Raw genomic sequence first — 18,114 nt, 5'->3', positions numbered from 1 at the left:
GCATGAGTGGGCTGCTGTGTTCCCATGTTCCTGACTGAGCTGTGGTGCCCTGGCTCTCCCCACCCAGCATGAGAACAGCAGCCTCCGCACAAAGGATTACAAGGACGAAGTCCCAAGCCTTCAAGCTCCTTTGGCCTTAAGCTTTAGGAGCGTTTCATTTTGGGGACACGAGGTCTCATGTTTCTTGCCCCTGGCCCTCCTTCCAGCCCAGCTCTGGCAGAGTAGGGCTCCTTCCAGCCACCACGTGCAGTCAGGGGAGTGTAGAGTTTCTGCCCTGCCAGCCCTTCCTCTCTGGCCTTCCAGCACCCTCGCTCACGGGCACTGGGAGCTGCATGAGGCTCCTGCTGGAGGAGCCAGTGCAGCCTTTGGGAAATGCTCCTCACAGGAGCAGGGTGTGGGAGGCCCTTCAGCTGTACCCAGAGGCAGGGAATGGCCTGCTGGGCAGCCTGGTTAATGGCTCTCCCTGCCCCTTGTAGGGATCCCCAGAGCCGCCATGGCCAGCGGCAGAGATCCCGGCAGCGAGCTGGCGCTGCCCGGCCAGGAGCGGGAGCAGCAGGAGCAGCAGGAGCAGCAGGAGCAGCAGGAGCAGCAGCAAAAGCAGCAGCAGAAGCAGCAGGAGCAGCAGCAGAAGCAGCAGGAGCAGCAGCAGGAGGAGCAGCAGCAGGAGCAGCGGGAGCAGGAGCAGGAGAGCCCCGACGTGAGGGCCGTGCAGGCCCATTACCTGCGCAGCCCCTCGCCCAGCCGGTGAGTCAAGCACCCTCAGCTCTGGCAGCACTGGGAGGTGCTGCCCTTCCTCTGCCTTCCTCTGCTCCCCACTGGGGATTCCCTGCCCTCCCTGCAGTGGGGTCAGTGCCAGCTCAGACAGGACTCCTGCACTAATTAATCTGTCCCACGGAGAGAGTGCACAGCAGGATAAACTGCAGGAAGGATTGCTAGGGGCTGGTGGTGTCCCTCTTTCCTGTCGCATCCTCTCATGCCCCTATGCTGAAACTTCCCATCCAATTTCAGCTCTTTGCAAATTCAGCTTCATCTTTATGTCCATTGTAAGGACTTGTGGATTTATTGAATGTTGATATTTTAGGCTTTGCCAGTCCCAGAAAGACCAAGAGTCTTGGGATTTGGGCTTGATTCAGAACCAACTTTAGCTACAGGCTTCAGGCACTGAACAGGAGGCTGTCACAGCACAAGCAGAAATTGAGTTACCCCAAGCAAAACAAGCATGATTAGATGTGTCTTCTCCTAATACAAGGAAAAATACACCCCTTTGTTCTCTTTCCCTAAAGCAAAATGGTCTGCAGGGTTTTCTGTACCCTTTGAGATGCTTTAGCTGAAAGCAAGGAGTAGGGATAGAGCTTGAAAAGAACCTTCCCCAATGTCCCTCAACAAGTAGAACGTTATGAAATGTTTCCTGTTAACTATGGGACACTGCAGAAAAATGGAGTACTTACTTCATTTAACCACATTTCTCAAAATGGTTTAGGAAGATCACTGAGATCACATAAAGTAAAATTATATATTGTAAAATTATGTATTGAGCTCTCTCCTACTGCTCATCAGTCAAACAAAATGAACAGAAAACATCTCCCTTCCCCTTCTCCTTTTTTCTCCCTTTTTTCCTCCATTTTTTCTTGCTGTCAATGGCAAAACATTGTGATGAAAATAGCAAGGTCCTTCCCAGCCAGAAAGGGGGTTCCTTGAAAGACCCAGGCTTGGGCAGTTCTGCATTTCACAGATGTTCAGGGCAGCTACAGGTAAAATGTGTTGAGGCTGTGGTGGCAGATTATTACCAACTGTTACCTTTTTATTGAGCTTGAAGGCAACCTTAACAGCAAAAGGAATGGAAGGCAGGGCACAGCTGCAAATTTGTGTCAGCTCCTGTAAATGTGACTGAGACTCCCTTTGCTCATCTCGTAAACTCCTTTGAAGAACTAGAAAAGGATTACTTTCAGTCACGGTTGACAACTGCTGGAACTCAGCTGAATGACCTGGATGAGCCTGTTAAGTGGTTTCCAATGGCTGTGCCCTCTCTTTGCATTCTGGAGCCTGAAAGCAGCTCAGCTCTCCAGACACTGCTGCACCCTGACTGCATATTAATCACCCTCCCTCTCCTGGTTTAATTAAACAAAAACAAACTATTGTGAGTCTGCAAGCCTTGCATTGCCAGAGAGCTTCTGTGATGGCAGCACACTTGTCCTAGTGATTTGTACCATCTATTTGGAAGGAAGTGTAGAAGGTGTAGATCAGGGAAAAAGCTCTGTAAAATATTTTGTTAAGATGGTCTAACTGAGAGGCTGAATTTTTTTGGACTTTATAGGTGGACCCAGAGGGAAGTATACTTGTTTTTAAGGTTGTGGCCTTTTTTGCTTAACAAAAACTTATTGCACTATGTGAAATAACTTACTTCAAAGGTGTTTGTGGGTGTCATAGTGGTTTCTGATTTGCAGATACACAACACTGAGTGAGTGGAGAGGCTGACCACAGTTCATACTGTGTAGTGCCTGAGGTACAAAGTACTGAGGGAGAGATTCATGGGCTTCAATCTCAGTGCTTGCACTGCAGCCTGTGGTAACTCAAATGATGCTTGCAGACAATTAACTGGCAGAAAGAAAACCCGACAGTTTTCTAGGGCAATCTGTTTTGAATTATTCAATAAATTCTAGTTAGGGCCATGTTTATGTCTGTCTGTCTAAGTGAGAGTTACTTGTGAGACTTTCTTCTGATCTGTCCCCCTCCCAGTCTCAAACCAGACCCTGATCTTCTCTTCCAATAAACTCCTCCACAAGGTAATTTGATTGCACTCCCAGTCCAGTGCATTTCTCCCCATGGGACCTACCTACATCCTGCAAACACTGGATGCCAAGGCATCTTTGAAGCCTGTAATGCCATTCAGGGTGGGAATGAGATGTGGGAGAAGAGCTGGGACTTCCTTTCTGCAATCAAAGAATCTCTCCTGCTCCAGTTCCCTGCTGTTCCCCTCTGGAGTGGGTGAAGAGGACTGAAGTCCTGGGGATGGGATCCCAGTGGAGGGCATTTGTCTAACAGGCAGTGTGGTTGTTTGGCAGGTATTCAGTGATATCAGACACTAATACAGAGAGCATCTTCATGGAGCCAATCCATCTGTCATCTTCTGTGGCTGCCAAACAAATCATCAGTGAAGGTAAGAGAGCTATGGAAGTTACAAAGACCTGAAGTTGCACTTGTTTTGCTTTTCTCATCTGCAGATCCTAAATGATAAAAAAGCCCTTTTTTGGAGAAAACTCCATCTGAAGTAGAGAAAGAAATAACAACTTACAGAAAGGTTTGGTGACTTCCTTTGAAACTGTGCAATGAATCTGTGGCAGAATTGTGTACTGCAGGGGTAAAAGTTTGAGTGCTGGTTGCTTGCTGCAATGAACTAAATTAGAGTAGAATGGAATAGAACAGAAAAAAATGGAGTATTTCAGTTTAAGGGACATATGTGATCATCTAAGTCCAAGTATCAGGGCTGACCAAAAGTTAAATCATATTATTAAGGCACTATCCAACACCTCTTAAACATTGTCAGGGATGGGGCATTAACCACCTCCCTTGGAAGCCTGTTCCAGTGTTTGACCACCCTCTCACAGAAAAAGTGCTTCTCAATGTCCAGTCTGAATCTCCCCAGCTCAGCTTTGAACCATTCCCATGTCTGATCACTGGATACCAGAGAGAAGAGCTCAGCAGCTCCCTCTCTATTTCCCCTCTTCAGGAAGGCATAGGCAGCAGCTGCATTCTTCTGGGCCTGGATAAGGGTGCCCTTAACTCCCAGGCCTTGTGTGGGACTGAGAGGACAGTGCAATGTGCCCTTCTCATTGCTAATTCCCTGAGGCAGGTCCTTGGTGAGCTGTACCTGCCCACATTGCAGACACAACAGGATGATGTTTCTGGGGAAAAAAAGCCACAAGGTTTATCCCAGCACAAGTAATGATAGCTCATGCATTTGCATTGTTTTTATGTGCTTTTAGTTACAATGTCAGTTTATTGCAGAGCTGAAGACAAAGGACATCAGGGTAGACTCTGTGTGTCCCAGGATGTTGGAGTCTGCGCAGCAGCTGATGGTGGAAGACCTGTACAACCGAGTTAAGGAAAAGATTGATGACACCAGCTTGTTTAACACGCCCTGTGTGATGGACTTGCAGAGGGCACTTGTGAAGGACAGGCTGGAGACCCCCAGGGACCCTGTGGATGAAGTCTGGCCTAATGTCTTCATAGCAGAAAAGTGAGTGTCAGCTTCTGTCATCAAGTTGCACAAGATCCCCAGTATAGGGTCAAATGGAACCATTGGAGGCAAAACATGTATTACATGCATCTAATACCTTTCTTCCCTGGAGAGCCCTAAAGTGTTTTTCAGACTGTGCTCACAGAAATCTCTATGCACTGGAAAGTAAATACTTCTGGAATAGAATCAGCAGCTTTCCTATGCTGTTTAGTTGCTTCAACAGTTTAAGAGAGGAAAAGACAAATAAGCCCAAATTCCACTGTTCTGATTAGAATTTGATCCTAAAATTGGAACTAAAGTCTTTGTTATATAAAAGGGAATTTAAAAGGTAATGCCAAAGCAAATGTCAGGTAAACATGATTAGGTATCCTGTACCATGGTTCAGCTGTCTGAGATACCTGTGTGAGTGACCAGACTGAATTAGAAGGGGATATAGAGGAAAGTATCAATTATGGAGTGATAAAAATTGATAAATAAGTACATGGCCTGAACCTAGGATGACAGTATGAGTTTCAAATCAGGCTGAAGTGGAAACAGAGCATATGGCTCTGCAGGTGAATGAATGCTTCTTGTTTGCTTTTCCCAGTGAGTATTGGAAAGAAATACCTGTAGAACTCTCAAAGGACATTAATGTCTGAGTGTTCCTCATGCTAAATAAGTAACATGGACTGGGAGTTATGTAGACTTCATAGCATGTAACTCCTAAAATAGGAGCACTGATCTCTATGATGTTTTTTCCTTTCCTGCAGAAGCATTGCAGTGAACAAAAGCCGTTTGAAGAGACTGGGGATCACCCATGTCCTGAATGCAGCTCATGGCACAGGTGTCTACACAGGACCAAGTTTCTACAATGGCCTCAATATCCAGTACCTGGGCATTGAAGTGGATGATTTTCCAGATGTGGATATCTCCAAACACTTCCGCCCAGCTGCAGAGTTCCTTGACGAAGCCCTGCTGACTTACAGAGGTAAGAGAAGACTGAAGTGGTTCCAGGCTGCTTGGGAATTAACAGGGAGAAACCTTACTCTGATATGCCACATTTGTAATGGGGTAGAAGGCAGAGCCTTTGCTCTCTGCATGCAGCTACAGTGAACTGCCTGCTTCTGCCCAGTCTCATTCAAAACAAGAGGGGAAAAACTGGTGAGGGGAGGCAGCCCAGCAGCCCCGTGGCTTCAGGCTCAAAGTGGCTGCAAGTCAGCTCCTGAAAGAACCTAACTATAGCAAAGAGTAGAATCCCTGCTCTAACACATTTTTAAAAAAATATTGATACTCTATAACACTATATATATATATGTATAGAGATAGATATATTCCTGTACCCTGCACATTTCAGTTTCACCACGATGCAAAAACCAGGCTGATTCACTAGAACAGTCCATGTGGCTGAGTTGAACCTCAGCTGGTGTCTATGCCCAGGCTGCTGACAGATTTGCTGGACTTCAATTCCATGGCAACTGTTATTCTGTGGACCTCCAGTGCACACTGGTCATTTTGTTGCAGATTTAGTGATTTAGTGGACAGTTAGAAAAATCATTTTGCAGTTCAGTATAGAAAGAATACCGGGATCTGTGATATCACTGATACTCTTCCCATAAACTGTCAATTAATCTAATTTCTGTAGAGAGGTAACAGATTGCCTCCTAGCAGTAGTGACAGTAAGAAAAGTGTAAAGTTTTGTTCATATACAAGGAACGTTGAGCCAGTTTTAATAACACAACAGCATGAGAAGGATGCACCAAGGCAGAGGAGCCTTGGAAAAAATGAAAGGAAGGAGATCTCCCCTTCTTGATGAGCTGTTAGATTGGCTTTGCTGGCTGGTAAAACACTTGAAAGGCAACCAAGACTTTGATGCTAAGAAAGGTATAAAAGATTTCAGGATTGTAGGAAGAGGTTCATTAAGTAAACCTCTTGTGGTAACTTATCAGCAGTCAGAAAGGTGGTGCTTAAATTGGCTTCATTAAGTTTCAGTGCAAACAGATTGATTAAACTGGAGTTTAACACACATTTAGAAACAGTAATTTCAGTTGTTTGCAAGCTAGCAAAGCTTCATTTACACTCTCTTCTTGTTTACAAGCTTTTCTTGAGCTGCAATTTGCCATACAAGTAACTTCAACCCCAAACAATTTGTCTGTGCCAAAGCTTGGTTTTCTGCAGGAGGCAGTAAATGCTATAAAATAAAGCAGATCCTCAGTTTTGATTTTTCCTCATGCAGTTTCTGGTGCAGGACAGTGGGTCCCAGTCATTTGAAGCAGCTGGATCAGTTTGTCAGTCAAGATCATCTCTTTTCTGGTAGTTGCTTGGTTCTGCTCTTGTAAAATATAATAGGACTTTGGCCTTCAGCCCATCTCCAATGTAGTTGATTGAGGGTACCTTGCAAAACTATGCTATATTTTGGCAAAAATACAATTAAATTATTATAAAATTGTTATTTAAGTCTTATAATGTCCCTTACAGAAAAAATAAGATACTTGCTTATCCTCCCAATATCTTCCTGGAGGCTAATGGTAATATATTGAGAAAAAAACATGGAAAGCTTGAATGTCTGACCCTATGTCAGCCAGCAAGTCAAGAATGTCTCACTTGCCTTTCTAATACCTACTATAAACTTTTTGACTATGAGTAAGTGAAGTGTGTTGGCAAAAATACAAATACTATTTAGATTGTTTGGAAATGTGCCTGCCCACAGATTTTTGAAGCTAATGTGCTTTTTATTCCTATGTATCCAGATTTTTATTAAGGTAAAGCTAGCAAATATTTAGTATTGGTTTCTGTCACTGAAACATATAATCTGTGTAGCTTTTAACACTATTCAGAGAATGCTTTTGTGCTGCACAGCAGAACATCCTGCCTGTTACTGGAAGTGGCTGATTGTGGTATTCCCCGTGTGCAGGCAGAATCCTCGTGAGCAGCGAGATGGGGATCAGCCGCTCGGCTGTGCTGGTGGCTGCCTACCTGATGATCTACCACCACATGACTGTTCTGGAGGCTCTGATGACCCTGAGGAAGAAACGTGCCATCTACCCCAATGATGGCTTCCTGAAGCAGCTGAGGGAACTCAACGAGCAGCTGCTGGAGGAGAGGGAGCTGGAGCCTTCTGGAGATGAGGATGTGACTCCCAGCCAAAGTCCTCTCACCCGTGCAGGGACTTCTTCACAGCTGTCTGGAGCTGAGGACTCAGGGAGTGTCAAGGGAGCCAAAGCCCACTCCATCACAGTAGAAGAAGAGGACACCAGTAGCCTTCTGGGTAGTTTTATGAGCTCTTCATCAGTGGAAAAAACTAGTTGGGTTTCCAAACACTCCACCCTGATCAGTGAGGAGGAAGAGGAACAATTGTATGAGGAATGGAGGAGGAAACAAGGCCTATCTGCAAAGGAAGCAGGAGTTCATCATGAAAGAAGAACATCTCCAAAGCATATGGATCGGGAAGAGGAGCAATCTGATGAGGATGTGGAACAGAGGATCCATGATTGGCAGCGCAGAAATGAGAAATACCAGATGGCAGGTAGAGCCAGGGAGGAGGATGGTGAATGCAGCATTGGAGGAGGACCTTACCCATCAGGCGAATTCAGTGATGTTGAGAGTGTGAGCAGTTTTGAGATCCGAACCCTAAAAAAACAGCTGGAAGCCAGTAGCTTTAGCAGGACGAGGAGGAGCCGCACAGGCTCTGTGTCTTCTGAGAGCACTTGGGACATGTGGAATCAGAGGCTTCTGGAGATTGAGAAAGAAGCTGCTCAGAGGTATCATTCTAGGAATAAAACTTGTGGGGAGAGACAATCCCCAGAAACGGGAAGAAAGGAGAGGGATGTGGATGAGGAGAGTGTGTTTTCAGACTCCTCCTGTAGCTCCTTCTACAATTTCTGCCAAAAGAACAAGGATAAGTTGACTCCTCTAGAAAGGTGGAAGGTCAAGAGGATCCAGTTTGGCTTTCACAAGAAGGATTTAGAGCCATCATCTGCACCATCTCCAGCAGAAGATGGCAGCCAGGCAGGTGAGGAAGAAACAGAAGGGAAGAGTTTGTCAGATATTGATCTGACTGCTTACCAGGCTTGGAAAATGAAGCGGCAGAAGAAGGTGGGCAGTGAATGCAGCAAGGAGGAATTTGTGGAATTTGCCAAAACTGAGGATTCTGCTTCAGCTAAAAAGAAGCAGAGGCGTGTAGAGCTCCTTGAACGTTCAAAGAAAATTTTAGAAGAAAGTCAGTCCATGTGCAGCTGGGAGACAGAGAGTACAATGAGTGGGAGTATTCCCCTGTCAGCTTTCTGGCCTTCAGCGTCTTCTGCAAGCGGTGCTGACGATGCAGCTTCTGCCCTGAGCATGCAGACAAATCATTCATCTCTGTCACAGGCCAGGAGTTGTACAGGAGCGATGCAGATGCCAAATATACCCCTTCCCAATCTCCCAGTTGGCCCAGGTGACACAATATCCATGGCAAGCATTCAGAACTGGATCGCCAATGTGGTCAGTGAGACCATTGCTCAAAAGCAGAATGAGATCCTGATGCTGTCCCGTCCCTCCTCAGCCATGGCCTCCCTGTCAGGAGACACTGGCAGGCGTGCAGATGATGACAAGGTTTCTCTTCTCAGTGCTCAGAGTGGCTCATCCCTCGCTGCCTCTCAGCTCCACCAGCAGGAGCTGCGCAGGGCTGAGTCTCAGTCTGTGCTGTCCTGCAACACCTCCACAAGCACCAGGACAGAAGGGACTAGCTCAAACATGAAGGCAACCCAGACAAGCAAACCACTGTACAGCCTCTTTGCTGATGATGTTGACCTAAAGAAACTCAGGAGGAAGGAGAAGGAGATGCAAATGGAAATGAGAGAAAAAATGTCTGACTATCAAGTTGAAAAGGTGATCAGAGACAATAAACGCAGCACTTTGTTTAAGAAAAAGGTGACCAAAGCAGAGGAAAATGAAAGAGAAGATGACAGAGAGAGTACAACAAACAGCCACAGGCGTCCCTTGCAAGCAGATTTTGACAGAACTGATGGAGTCTTTGATCTGCCCAGTCAACCTTCAACCTCAGGTGCACCAGAGATAGATACTGATATTACCAAGTGGCTCAATGGCCTGAAAGCAGAAAGAGAGCCACTGTCATATTATGATCAGTATGAGAAAGCTAGAGAGAAATATAGCAGATCATCCAAAGTTAGACAGATGGATTCTGAGACATCCAGTTACAGATTCTGCAGATCCCAAAGAAAAGAGCTAGATAGCTGTTCTTCCTACGAGTCAACAGGAGATTCACTGAGAACCATGTCAAGATTTTCCTCTGCTTCTGCAAAACAGGACAAAAAGATGTACAAGTTCACAAGGTCCAGGGTCAGTGAGACAAGTTCCAGAGGAAACAGCCCAGAGCATGTTTTCAGCCAGTCACCTGAAGCACCCTTTGACTGTGAATCACCTGAACCAGCTACACAGAGCAGAGTTAGAGCTCATCACGTGGAGGCATGTGAAGAGGAGGCCAGGTCAGACGTGTCAGAATGTGGAGCAAAGAGGAAGTTCACCCAGAGCTTTTCAAAGTCTGAAGAGGATGGAAAGAAGGAGGCCAAAGTGGAGCAAAGAGAAGAAAGGTTTGCATCCAGGCAGGTCTCTCAGTACAGGCGAAGCACACGTAAAGAAGAGGAAGAAGAGATGGATGATGATGCCATCATTGCTGCTTGGAGAAGCCGCCTGGAAGAAACTACAGCAAAGCTCCAGCGGAGAAGGGAAGAGTGACCAAGATCAGACTACAGGAACACAAGCAGAGCCACAGAGGACCTGAATCACTCACTCATCGTTATATTTTTGATAATCCTTTGTGGTCTGTAGGGCATTTCCTGCAGATAGTTCTCTTCTTAATCAAAAGCGATGAAGGGAAGAGGTCAAGTTCTGCAAGTGTTTGTGGTTTGTCAGAAAGAAGATGCTGGTGTTAAATGATCAATGTAGGTAGGAACACAATGTTAGAAGCCATTAGGAGCCAGACAATGTTTCAGCAGCCAAAGCAGGTAACAGTGACACCTCAAGTCAAAAGACCAATCACATCCCATTTTGGTTATTTCAATTTCCTAGTGTCATTAAAGACTGGACATGTTTTTCCTAGGATCTTTTTGATCATAGATTGAAGAAGCCAACAGCGTTTTCTAGGAACTTAAAGAATGTTTTTCTCTTAATCAGTTTTACTTTATATGACTGAGAAGATATTACAAGGTAGGCTCCATTTTCTGCACCAGCCTTACAAATGTCTAGAGAAATACATGTTCTGTTTTACTTTATTAAGTAGCAGAAGCAAAATGGAATACTAGAAAAAAGAAGGTGCCTCATGTTCAGAAGTTCAGTGCAGTAATGAATGTATTCATTATTTGTATTAGATGGAGTAATCTCTGCTCCAATATGGTTGGTTCCTGCTAATAACTGCAGGTCAACAGAGGAAAAATACAGTAATATTAATAGCCATCAAAAATCATTTTTTTGATGTAGTTAAAGAGATAGAGTTAGGATTAGTGTTAGTGTAGGCTGGATTTCTGAGTATTGACTTCACTTTGGTTTATGTATGCAGCTCAGCTAAGTCGGTGCTTTTGTGTTTATAGTCAGATTAATTTTCAACATGATTGCCTTGAAAGAAAAGAGCAGTACACAAACTGACCTCATAATAAAACTGTTTATTAGACCATGGGTGTAAGGCATCATGCACCAAAGGGAAAATTGTGTGTCTATGAAGGTGGCACCTGGAAGCTTGTTTTTAGGAGCAGTGGTGGATTCAAACAGCATCTTAAGGTGTTCTTTGCATCCTGAAGTACAGAGGAAGAAGCCCAGCCTCCATGGTAACTCTGATACTCCAGGTTAAGAGCCTCGGGTCTTTCCATACCCTGCAGAGCTTTGTGAGATTGTGTGACACAACCACCAGCTTGCCACAGCATCACTTGTGTGTCTTACCACACCACAACACCCAAACCTCACCAGTCAACATCCTCCACCTCTCTCTTACAAGCACATAAGGTGGTTTCTACTGACTTTGACTCTGGAATTATTAGTTCCCTTTTCTGTACAGACTGTATTTTGAACCAACAAAGCCCTCTGGCAGAGCTGAGTCTAAAAGGACAATGGAGGGATGATGCAGTAGCACTCTCTCACAGGAAGTTTGTCTTTTTCTTGTAATCTCTTCTCCCTCCCACTGTGATGCTTAGAGCTCACCATTACCATTATGCTAGTACCTCTCTCTATTTTAATTGTGTCATACAGACAGCAAGCTCCATAGGGCAAGGGCCTGCTCTTTGTCACTGTCTGTATGGCGCTACACACATCAGCAATGCTATCTAAATAATGGTTACTGATAACAAAATGCAGCTGGCAATTTTCCTAAACTTAGAATCATTTCTCTCAACTATAACTCACTGATCAGACATTATCCCTGCTTCTCTGAAGATAAAGATAATTCTTTCTGACAGCCAGGACTGGGGTAAATGATAGCTACTTATTGTCAGGTGAATGGAGTCGCACAATCAGGTGATTAACCAGTAACAAAGGTAGGAAAAATAAGAGAAATCACTTACTCGTGTGGGTTGTTTAAGGGTTTTGGGTTTTTTTTTTAGTAAACTCAGATTACATTTCTGAAATACATAAGGAACATGATCGTGTTCATGTTCCAGGCATCCAGAGATGCTCTGAGGTTTATATAATGCTCTTCTACTATAAAATAATATATAATACAATCCCTTGTTTCTACATATTTCTGTGAGTTGTTATTTTTACAGTAGAGCAATTCCAGGCCTTGAGCCACATTCTGAGAATTTATCTTGAATTTCTGCAGTGTGTGTTAGGATAGGCATTTTCCTCTTTCCTTCATCCCTGGTGAAGTCGCTCTGCAGAAAACAGCACTGCATAGACATATTTGGAGCTTGCTTTAATTTCGTCCTAGAAAAGGTCTTAAGTTTTGATGGATCAAAGTTGAAGTGTTCAATACCTTCTGGCACTGAATTTACTTTTTTATCAAAGGCTGGTTCCCTCTGAAAAATCCCTCTCCTGATCCTGTGCCTGGATGTTGCCAGCAGACAAGCCTGTCCTCTGCAGTACTGTAGGGGGCATCTCGCGCTGTAAAAGACGAGCAGTAGATGATGTAGTAATTGGTTTCATTTTGCACTGTACAGCACAGCCTTTGTTTGGGCAGCATTTTGATTTAAACACTAATCTAGGTCTGCTGCACAAATAAATTATTCAAGACCGAGGGGCAGAATATGGTTCTGTAACAAGTCTGAGCCTGACCATCCTGATAGCGAGTTTTGACCCTTGTGAGAAAGGGTTAAGTGGGTTCTGCTGACTCATTGAGGTAGGTGGCTTATTAGTTCACTTGTGTAAAAGGGAGATAAAAATGGTTTGCTGGGGAGAGGCCATCTAAGATGCTGGCTGAGCAGCCATGAGGGAGAAGCCTTAGAAATAGCTGAACTTTATTTTCTTATTGCTTATATCCTTGTTAATAAAGCCAAACCCCCAAAGCAATAAGGGGGTGGGGATCATTTTGGACTCCATGCAGTATATGGCCAGTGCTTGAAAGCAAGATGGGAAAGGCTCCAGCTCACAGGTATAAATTACATGAAACAGTGACATAAAGACCTTGCATGGTGAAAATATTAAAGCATTCAGTCATAAGACCAATAACCAGGAGAGACAGAAATGGAGGGGTTGAAGGCAGGCTAGAAAGTCAGGTTTTAAGATGAGAATTTAGAAAGGAGATAAGGAATTGCTGAAAGGGGAGAGGTCTGCACAGATTGTTTCAGGTGACCAGAGCTGCAGAGTGAATGGTTTTTCAGCAATGACACCAGTCTGACAGTAGATTAAAAGAGTAAATAAGTACCCAAATTTATCTAGGAAGAATTTTCAGCAAAGATGCACTGGGACTGATATTTTTTTCTCCCTCTTAGTTTGCTGCTGTAAGCAGGAGGGGTTTTTTGGCATTGTATAGTGGAAGGTGAAAGTGCAAGGAGCATCCATACGGTCAGTTAAGAATATAAACACAAGAACATAAGAAAGGCTGTATGGGGTCAGACCAAAGGTCCATCTGGCTCAATATCCTGTCTCTGATAGAGAACAACAGCGAATACCTAGGGAAGAATATATACAGTGATAAAAGTGTTATTTCCCCAGCATGATCTTCCAGCTTCTAATCATTTGCAACTCAAGGACTTCCTAAGCCAGGTGTGATATTTTTGTATTTAATAGTCCTTAATAGATTTTCCTTCTATGGAAGTGCCTAGTAATTTTTGAGTTATAACCACTACAGCCTTGTACCCGCTATCCTCTCTGACCTCTTGTAGCAAGAAGTCCCACAAGTTACTGTACACAAAATGCTAAGCCATCTTCTTTCTGCCTGTTCTGAACTCTCTGCCCACTACCCTTCAATGCCAATGTAGTATCTGTTTAGTATCTACATGTCCCATGAGATTTTACCCCCCTTCTGTCTTTCTGTCCCATCCTTAGCTCTGCTTTTCTGCCTGAGTTACTTATTCCTCATATAGGGGCTGTTCCATGTTTCTTCTTTATCCTGGTCATTCTTCCCTGAACTCTTTCTAGTTCTGCTTTGTCATGTTTGAGATGAGGGACCAAGTCCTCATGCAATATCCAGGATGCAGGTGTAGCAGGGATTTATCCTTTGACATTGACCTTTTTTTTCTCTTTTTTGTTCCTTCCCTGATGGCTACTAACAACAGTCTGCATGTTTCTTTGGCTATTGCTGAGCACCACATTGGTGTTTTCATAGAACTATTTATTATATACACCAAATCTTGTTGGATGGCAATGGTCAACTCTGAGATCATAATTTTATGTGTTAAGTTTTCTTATTTGTAATGTTTTACATTTATTAGCCTTGAATTTCATCTGCCATCTTAGTTCTCAATCTCTCTGTCAAATTAAATCCTTTTGCATTTTTCCACAGCCATCCTCCCATTTCTACTACTGTTTCCTTAAGATCCTTTGAACAAGGTAAAAACTTGTGTGGGAAGCTAAGAAGTTAAGGAGGGATAGATGAGAGAAAAACCCATTTGATGTTGGTCTGCTTGAAGTAAAAAGTAAGAAAGTGATGGAAGTCAGAGAGCCAGGTGATAAATGTTCAAAAAGAGATGTGAAGACAATAGGCAAATTAAGAAGGGGACCTAGAGTGGTCAGAGACAGGAAGACACAAATGTAAGCCAGAGAGGCCAGTGCAAAATATTAATGTGTTTAGATGTACCAAAGTCTGGGTAAAAGTTAGGAGACAATCTGTGGGAAGAAAGGAGATTTAAAGAAATTAAAGGTCTGTGAGAAATGTGAAGGGGACTGGGAGAAATGGAAAGAGAGAGAGATGTTAGTGGGACACCAATGATAAAATGACATCAGTGCTGGATTGGGAGTTCAATGTGGTACAGGCAAGTTTGAAGGAAGTGGAAATGTGCCAGAAATATGTGGTTCCTTCTGTGAGAGCTGCATTTTGCATCGTAATACTGATAGCTGTGGGGCCATGGCCCATTTCCCCCATCTAGGAATTTCAGGACAATGTGATTTATTGCACACAGCACTAGCTTAGACTGGATAATTTTAAAAGGAGTTTAGCACCATTTCCTTCCTTTACAGCTCCTTGAGAAATGCTTACACGTTAGCTGTGGTGGAGAGCTAGGTGAATTATGAGACAAAAAGTTTATTTGAAGAGGTTATGTTGCATTGCCTGCCTTTCCTTAAGGGGTGTAGCTGGAATATGTTCAATATAGACATTATAATGTGAAAACACAATATCCATGACCTTCCTAAATTTATAGACAATCCAACAAAGGTACTGAAAGCATGTGATTAATGTAGTCTAGGGCTTGGAAACAGACACTGCATACTCATGTAATCCAGCAAAATCTCTTTGAGAGCTACCTACCTATTCTGTGGAATTTCACTTGTCATATAGAAAAATGAAAGTGGGTCAAATCTCTGGCTGTTCTAATTGTGAAGAAAACTTCCAGAATTGGAAGTATGTGTAACAAATAAACTGTTCTCTAGAGAGGTAAGAGCATAGTTTTAATGGTGTGTGAATTGCTTCAGTCATTTCAGCAAGGTTCTAACATATTTGCCCAGAAGTAATAATTTAAATGCCAATAGTATTTATCATCCTGCACTTCATGTAATAAATTGAGAGAGGTTCAAAGTGCATGTATTTAGGTTGTGTATTGCCAATACCAGCATAATCTGCTTGAATGAACACCCTGTCATTGTGGTTGGTTTTGTTGTTTTCTGGAGTTTGGGGTTTTTTTTTGCTTAGGCTGCCTTTTGTTCTTTGGTACATTTCAACATATTCAGGAGCTGATTTCATGTTGTTTCTCTCTATTCTCCTGTTACTACCACTCAGTAGCTTCTAAGCTTGGTGTTTTCCTGTGGCTGCTGTTCCTCTGCCACAGGGTGCACACACACAAACAAACCAGAGATATAAAGAGAAAACATCATTTGTGACTTATAAAAGCAGTTAACAATATGAATTCAGTTCTTCCTAGGACTATCCAAGTGTGGTGATGTGAAAACTGTCTTAGAGAGCAAGAGAAGGGACATCCTGTTTGTGCTTTGAACCTTCCCCTCTGGATTGCATTTCATTTTTATTTGCATGTATCTTTAAAACAGACAATTTTAATCCTTACACAAGAGCATAACTGCTTCCACATCTGATTCATATCTGCAGATAGACTGCTTTACTTTTAGTTGTGTGCCCAGGAAGACACAAATGTGTATAATAGAAAACTAGCTTCATTGTTAACTATGAAGAGAACAATGTCTAGATAATCAATCAATCAATCAATCAATCAATCAATCACTTTTTTTTTTCCAGTGCACCCTTCATGCCAACATGCCTGAACGCTTTATGGTCATTAAATTAAATCAAAGAACACACCACAGAATGGACAAGGCCAGATCAATAAATCTTAAAACCTGATTCAAAGTTACCAAGGACTCTGCACAAGTAACCATGACAGGAAGGATGACTCTAGTCAGGAGGGCATGTGTGTGGACATAAAACTGAAACAAGACTTAGGTGGTACTAATTGGAAGACAGAAACATTTAAAAAAATTGTAATTTTTATAGCATCACCCAACTGCCAACAGCATCAACATACAGCTTAATGTCTTAAGGGTATTTTTGAATTTATGAGTGATAAAAGAAAATAATGATGGTGGCAAGAACTTTTTACAACTTTTTACAGCTGTGTGCTTCAGAGCACCTCTTGCCTAATTTTAAAGATTTGCCTATTTGTGATGTCTCCATTTAATTATTTCAGGGCACCATATTGGAGGAAAATACAGTGAACATGAGCTGGCAGTAACCACAGTATGGCTGCTCTGTCTTCATGGATGATTCCAGCAATTTGATCTTTGGAACTCAGATCCAGTCAGAAGTCATCCATTAGTTGGGCAGAACGTTGCTCCCTTCTTGCTTGAGAAACTACAATACTTTTGATGAAGCTGCCAATTAATGGGGAGCTTTGTACATTTTGCTCATAGAAATATCCCAGTAGCTGTCACAACCTATGGAGGTTCATTCCCAAAGTGCATAAAATGACCACAGGCCTGACTACATTCAAAACTAAAAGCAAACCCCAGTTCTTCAAGTTAAACTTCCCTCCCTCAATAATTTTGAGGCATGTGCTTCTCAGTCTGTGAATTGGATCAAAAGTACTGCCTAGAGGCAAAGGGTCAGAGGAGATTCCACTTATGAAAAACAGGAGGCCCTCAAAGGGTGCAACCTCAGTTGCTGAACAGACACCACAAATAGGATGGATAAAAGCCCACATGAGACTGGTATGTGAGCAAGCAGAAGCTGACAGATGCCCCTCAGGAATAGAGTATAAAGCTTTCAGTTCTGCAGGAGATGTGATCTGAAAGTCTGCTTCCTGGAAGCAATCGCACCTGAACTGTTGCATGGTGCTGCAGTTGCATAATTTAATAGTTGTCATGTTTCATCCCAAGGTGAGTGTTCTTGGTGGTAGTGTACATAAAAAATTTGTATGTCATTAGGGATAAAAGGGTCTATGCCTGACAAGGTCAGATATTATCTTCATGACTGGCAGAAGAGGTCCATATTAAAACAAAGAAGATGTTTGATTTCCTTTTCAACGTGGGCAGATGATTCAGACCCACGTGCCCTTCATATGCTCTGCCTCTCTCCCCTTCCTATCTCCTTTCTTTTGAAACAGATTTAAGTCCATCTACTTTTATATTTTCAAACAAAACCCATAAAAGGGCCATAAATATCATGACTCGCTAAAATGAAAGCTGTTTTCTTCTTCTCCCAGGAGACTCCTGCCTGAGAGAGAGACAGAAAGAGTTCACCTCTTTGAAAATTTCCTCCTCTGTCGAAGTAAAGCTGGTATCTAAAAGCAGCCTTCAAGGCTTTGTTCTTATCATCTTGACCTGGCTTTGTACTGGCTTCTCTCTGTATTGCTTGTGGAAGTGTGAAGGACGGGGCTAGGGGAAGGAGTTTTGGCTATCACTGGCAGAGCAGGGGTCATGCTTGGAAAGGGATTTCATTGTGGTTTCAGAAAACATTATAAACTCAGCACACTGGCAGAAAGAATGAAGAAACTCATTCCCCTCCTGGATCAGACCAGTGATCCACCCCGTGTGTCTCTGATGTTGGCCAGAACCAGATTCACCTCAGAAAGTATAAAGAAAGTTTAAGTGGGTAATTATGGAATAACCTGCCCTGAGTAAAATTTTCTCCCCTCCTGGCCCAAAGCCCTCCTTCATCTCTCCTCCTTGGTTAGAGTTCAACTCTATGCCCTGAAGCATGACGGCTTCTCTCCCTCCCAAACTGCTTTTCATCCTGGCCTGTCTCATGTAACTGCCTATGACAGTGATGGGATGTATAGGTCCTGTCCATTGAGAGTCTGTGACAGATCATA

At 43.3% G+C, this 18,114-nt stretch overlaps 1 protein-coding gene across 2 annotated transcripts; it reads left to right on the top strand.

Moving 5' to 3' along the window:
• Window positions 1-650: 650 nt before the first annotated feature.
• STYXL2 (serine/threonine/tyrosine interacting like 2) lies at window positions 651-15,440 on the top strand. 2 transcript variants are annotated; one of them, XM_079308551.1, is made up of 5 exons: window positions 651-744; window positions 3,063-3,157; window positions 4,006-4,237; window positions 4,987-5,204; window positions 7,128-15,440. In XM_079308551.1, exons 2-5 carry the CDS (start codon window positions 3,103-3,105, stop codon window positions 9,947-9,949), a joined length of 3,327 nt encoding a protein of 1,108 aa, XP_079164677.1. In that variant the 5' UTR covers window positions 651-744; window positions 3,063-3,102; the 3' UTR covers window positions 9,950-15,440. The 2 variants fall into 2 exon arrangements, with proteins under 2 accessions (XP_079164677.1, XP_079164678.1); XM_079308552.1 differs by lacking the exons at window positions 651-744; window positions 3,063-3,157 and having other exon boundaries at window positions 4,147-4,241; window positions 4,990-5,204.
• The last annotated feature ends 2,674 nt before the right edge of the window (window positions 15,441-18,114 follow it).

Source organism: Erithacus rubecula (genome assembly GCF_903797595.1).
Source record: "Erithacus rubecula genome assembly, chromosome: 1".
Taxonomy (NCBI): Eukaryota; Metazoa; Chordata; class Aves; order Passeriformes; family Muscicapidae; genus Erithacus; species Erithacus rubecula.
The sequence above is the reverse complement of the archived record's forward strand: the minus strand, read 5'-3'. Positions and strand labels throughout refer to the sequence as shown.

Bases quoted from the DNA above. Each gene is read 5' to 3' on its own strand.
- STYXL2 (XM_079308551.1), top strand. From the start codon at position 3,103: ATGGAGCCAATCCATCTGTCATCTTCTGTGGCTGCCAAACAAATCATC. The intron at 4,238-4,986 runs GTGAGTGTCAGC...CCTTTCCTGCAG, and splicing joins AATGTCTTCATAGCAGAAAA to AAGCATTGCAGTGAACAAAA. The intron at 5,205-7,127 runs GTAAGAGAAGAC...CCCCGTGTGCAG, and splicing joins AGCCCTGCTGACTTACAGAG to GCAGAATCCTCGTGAGCAGC.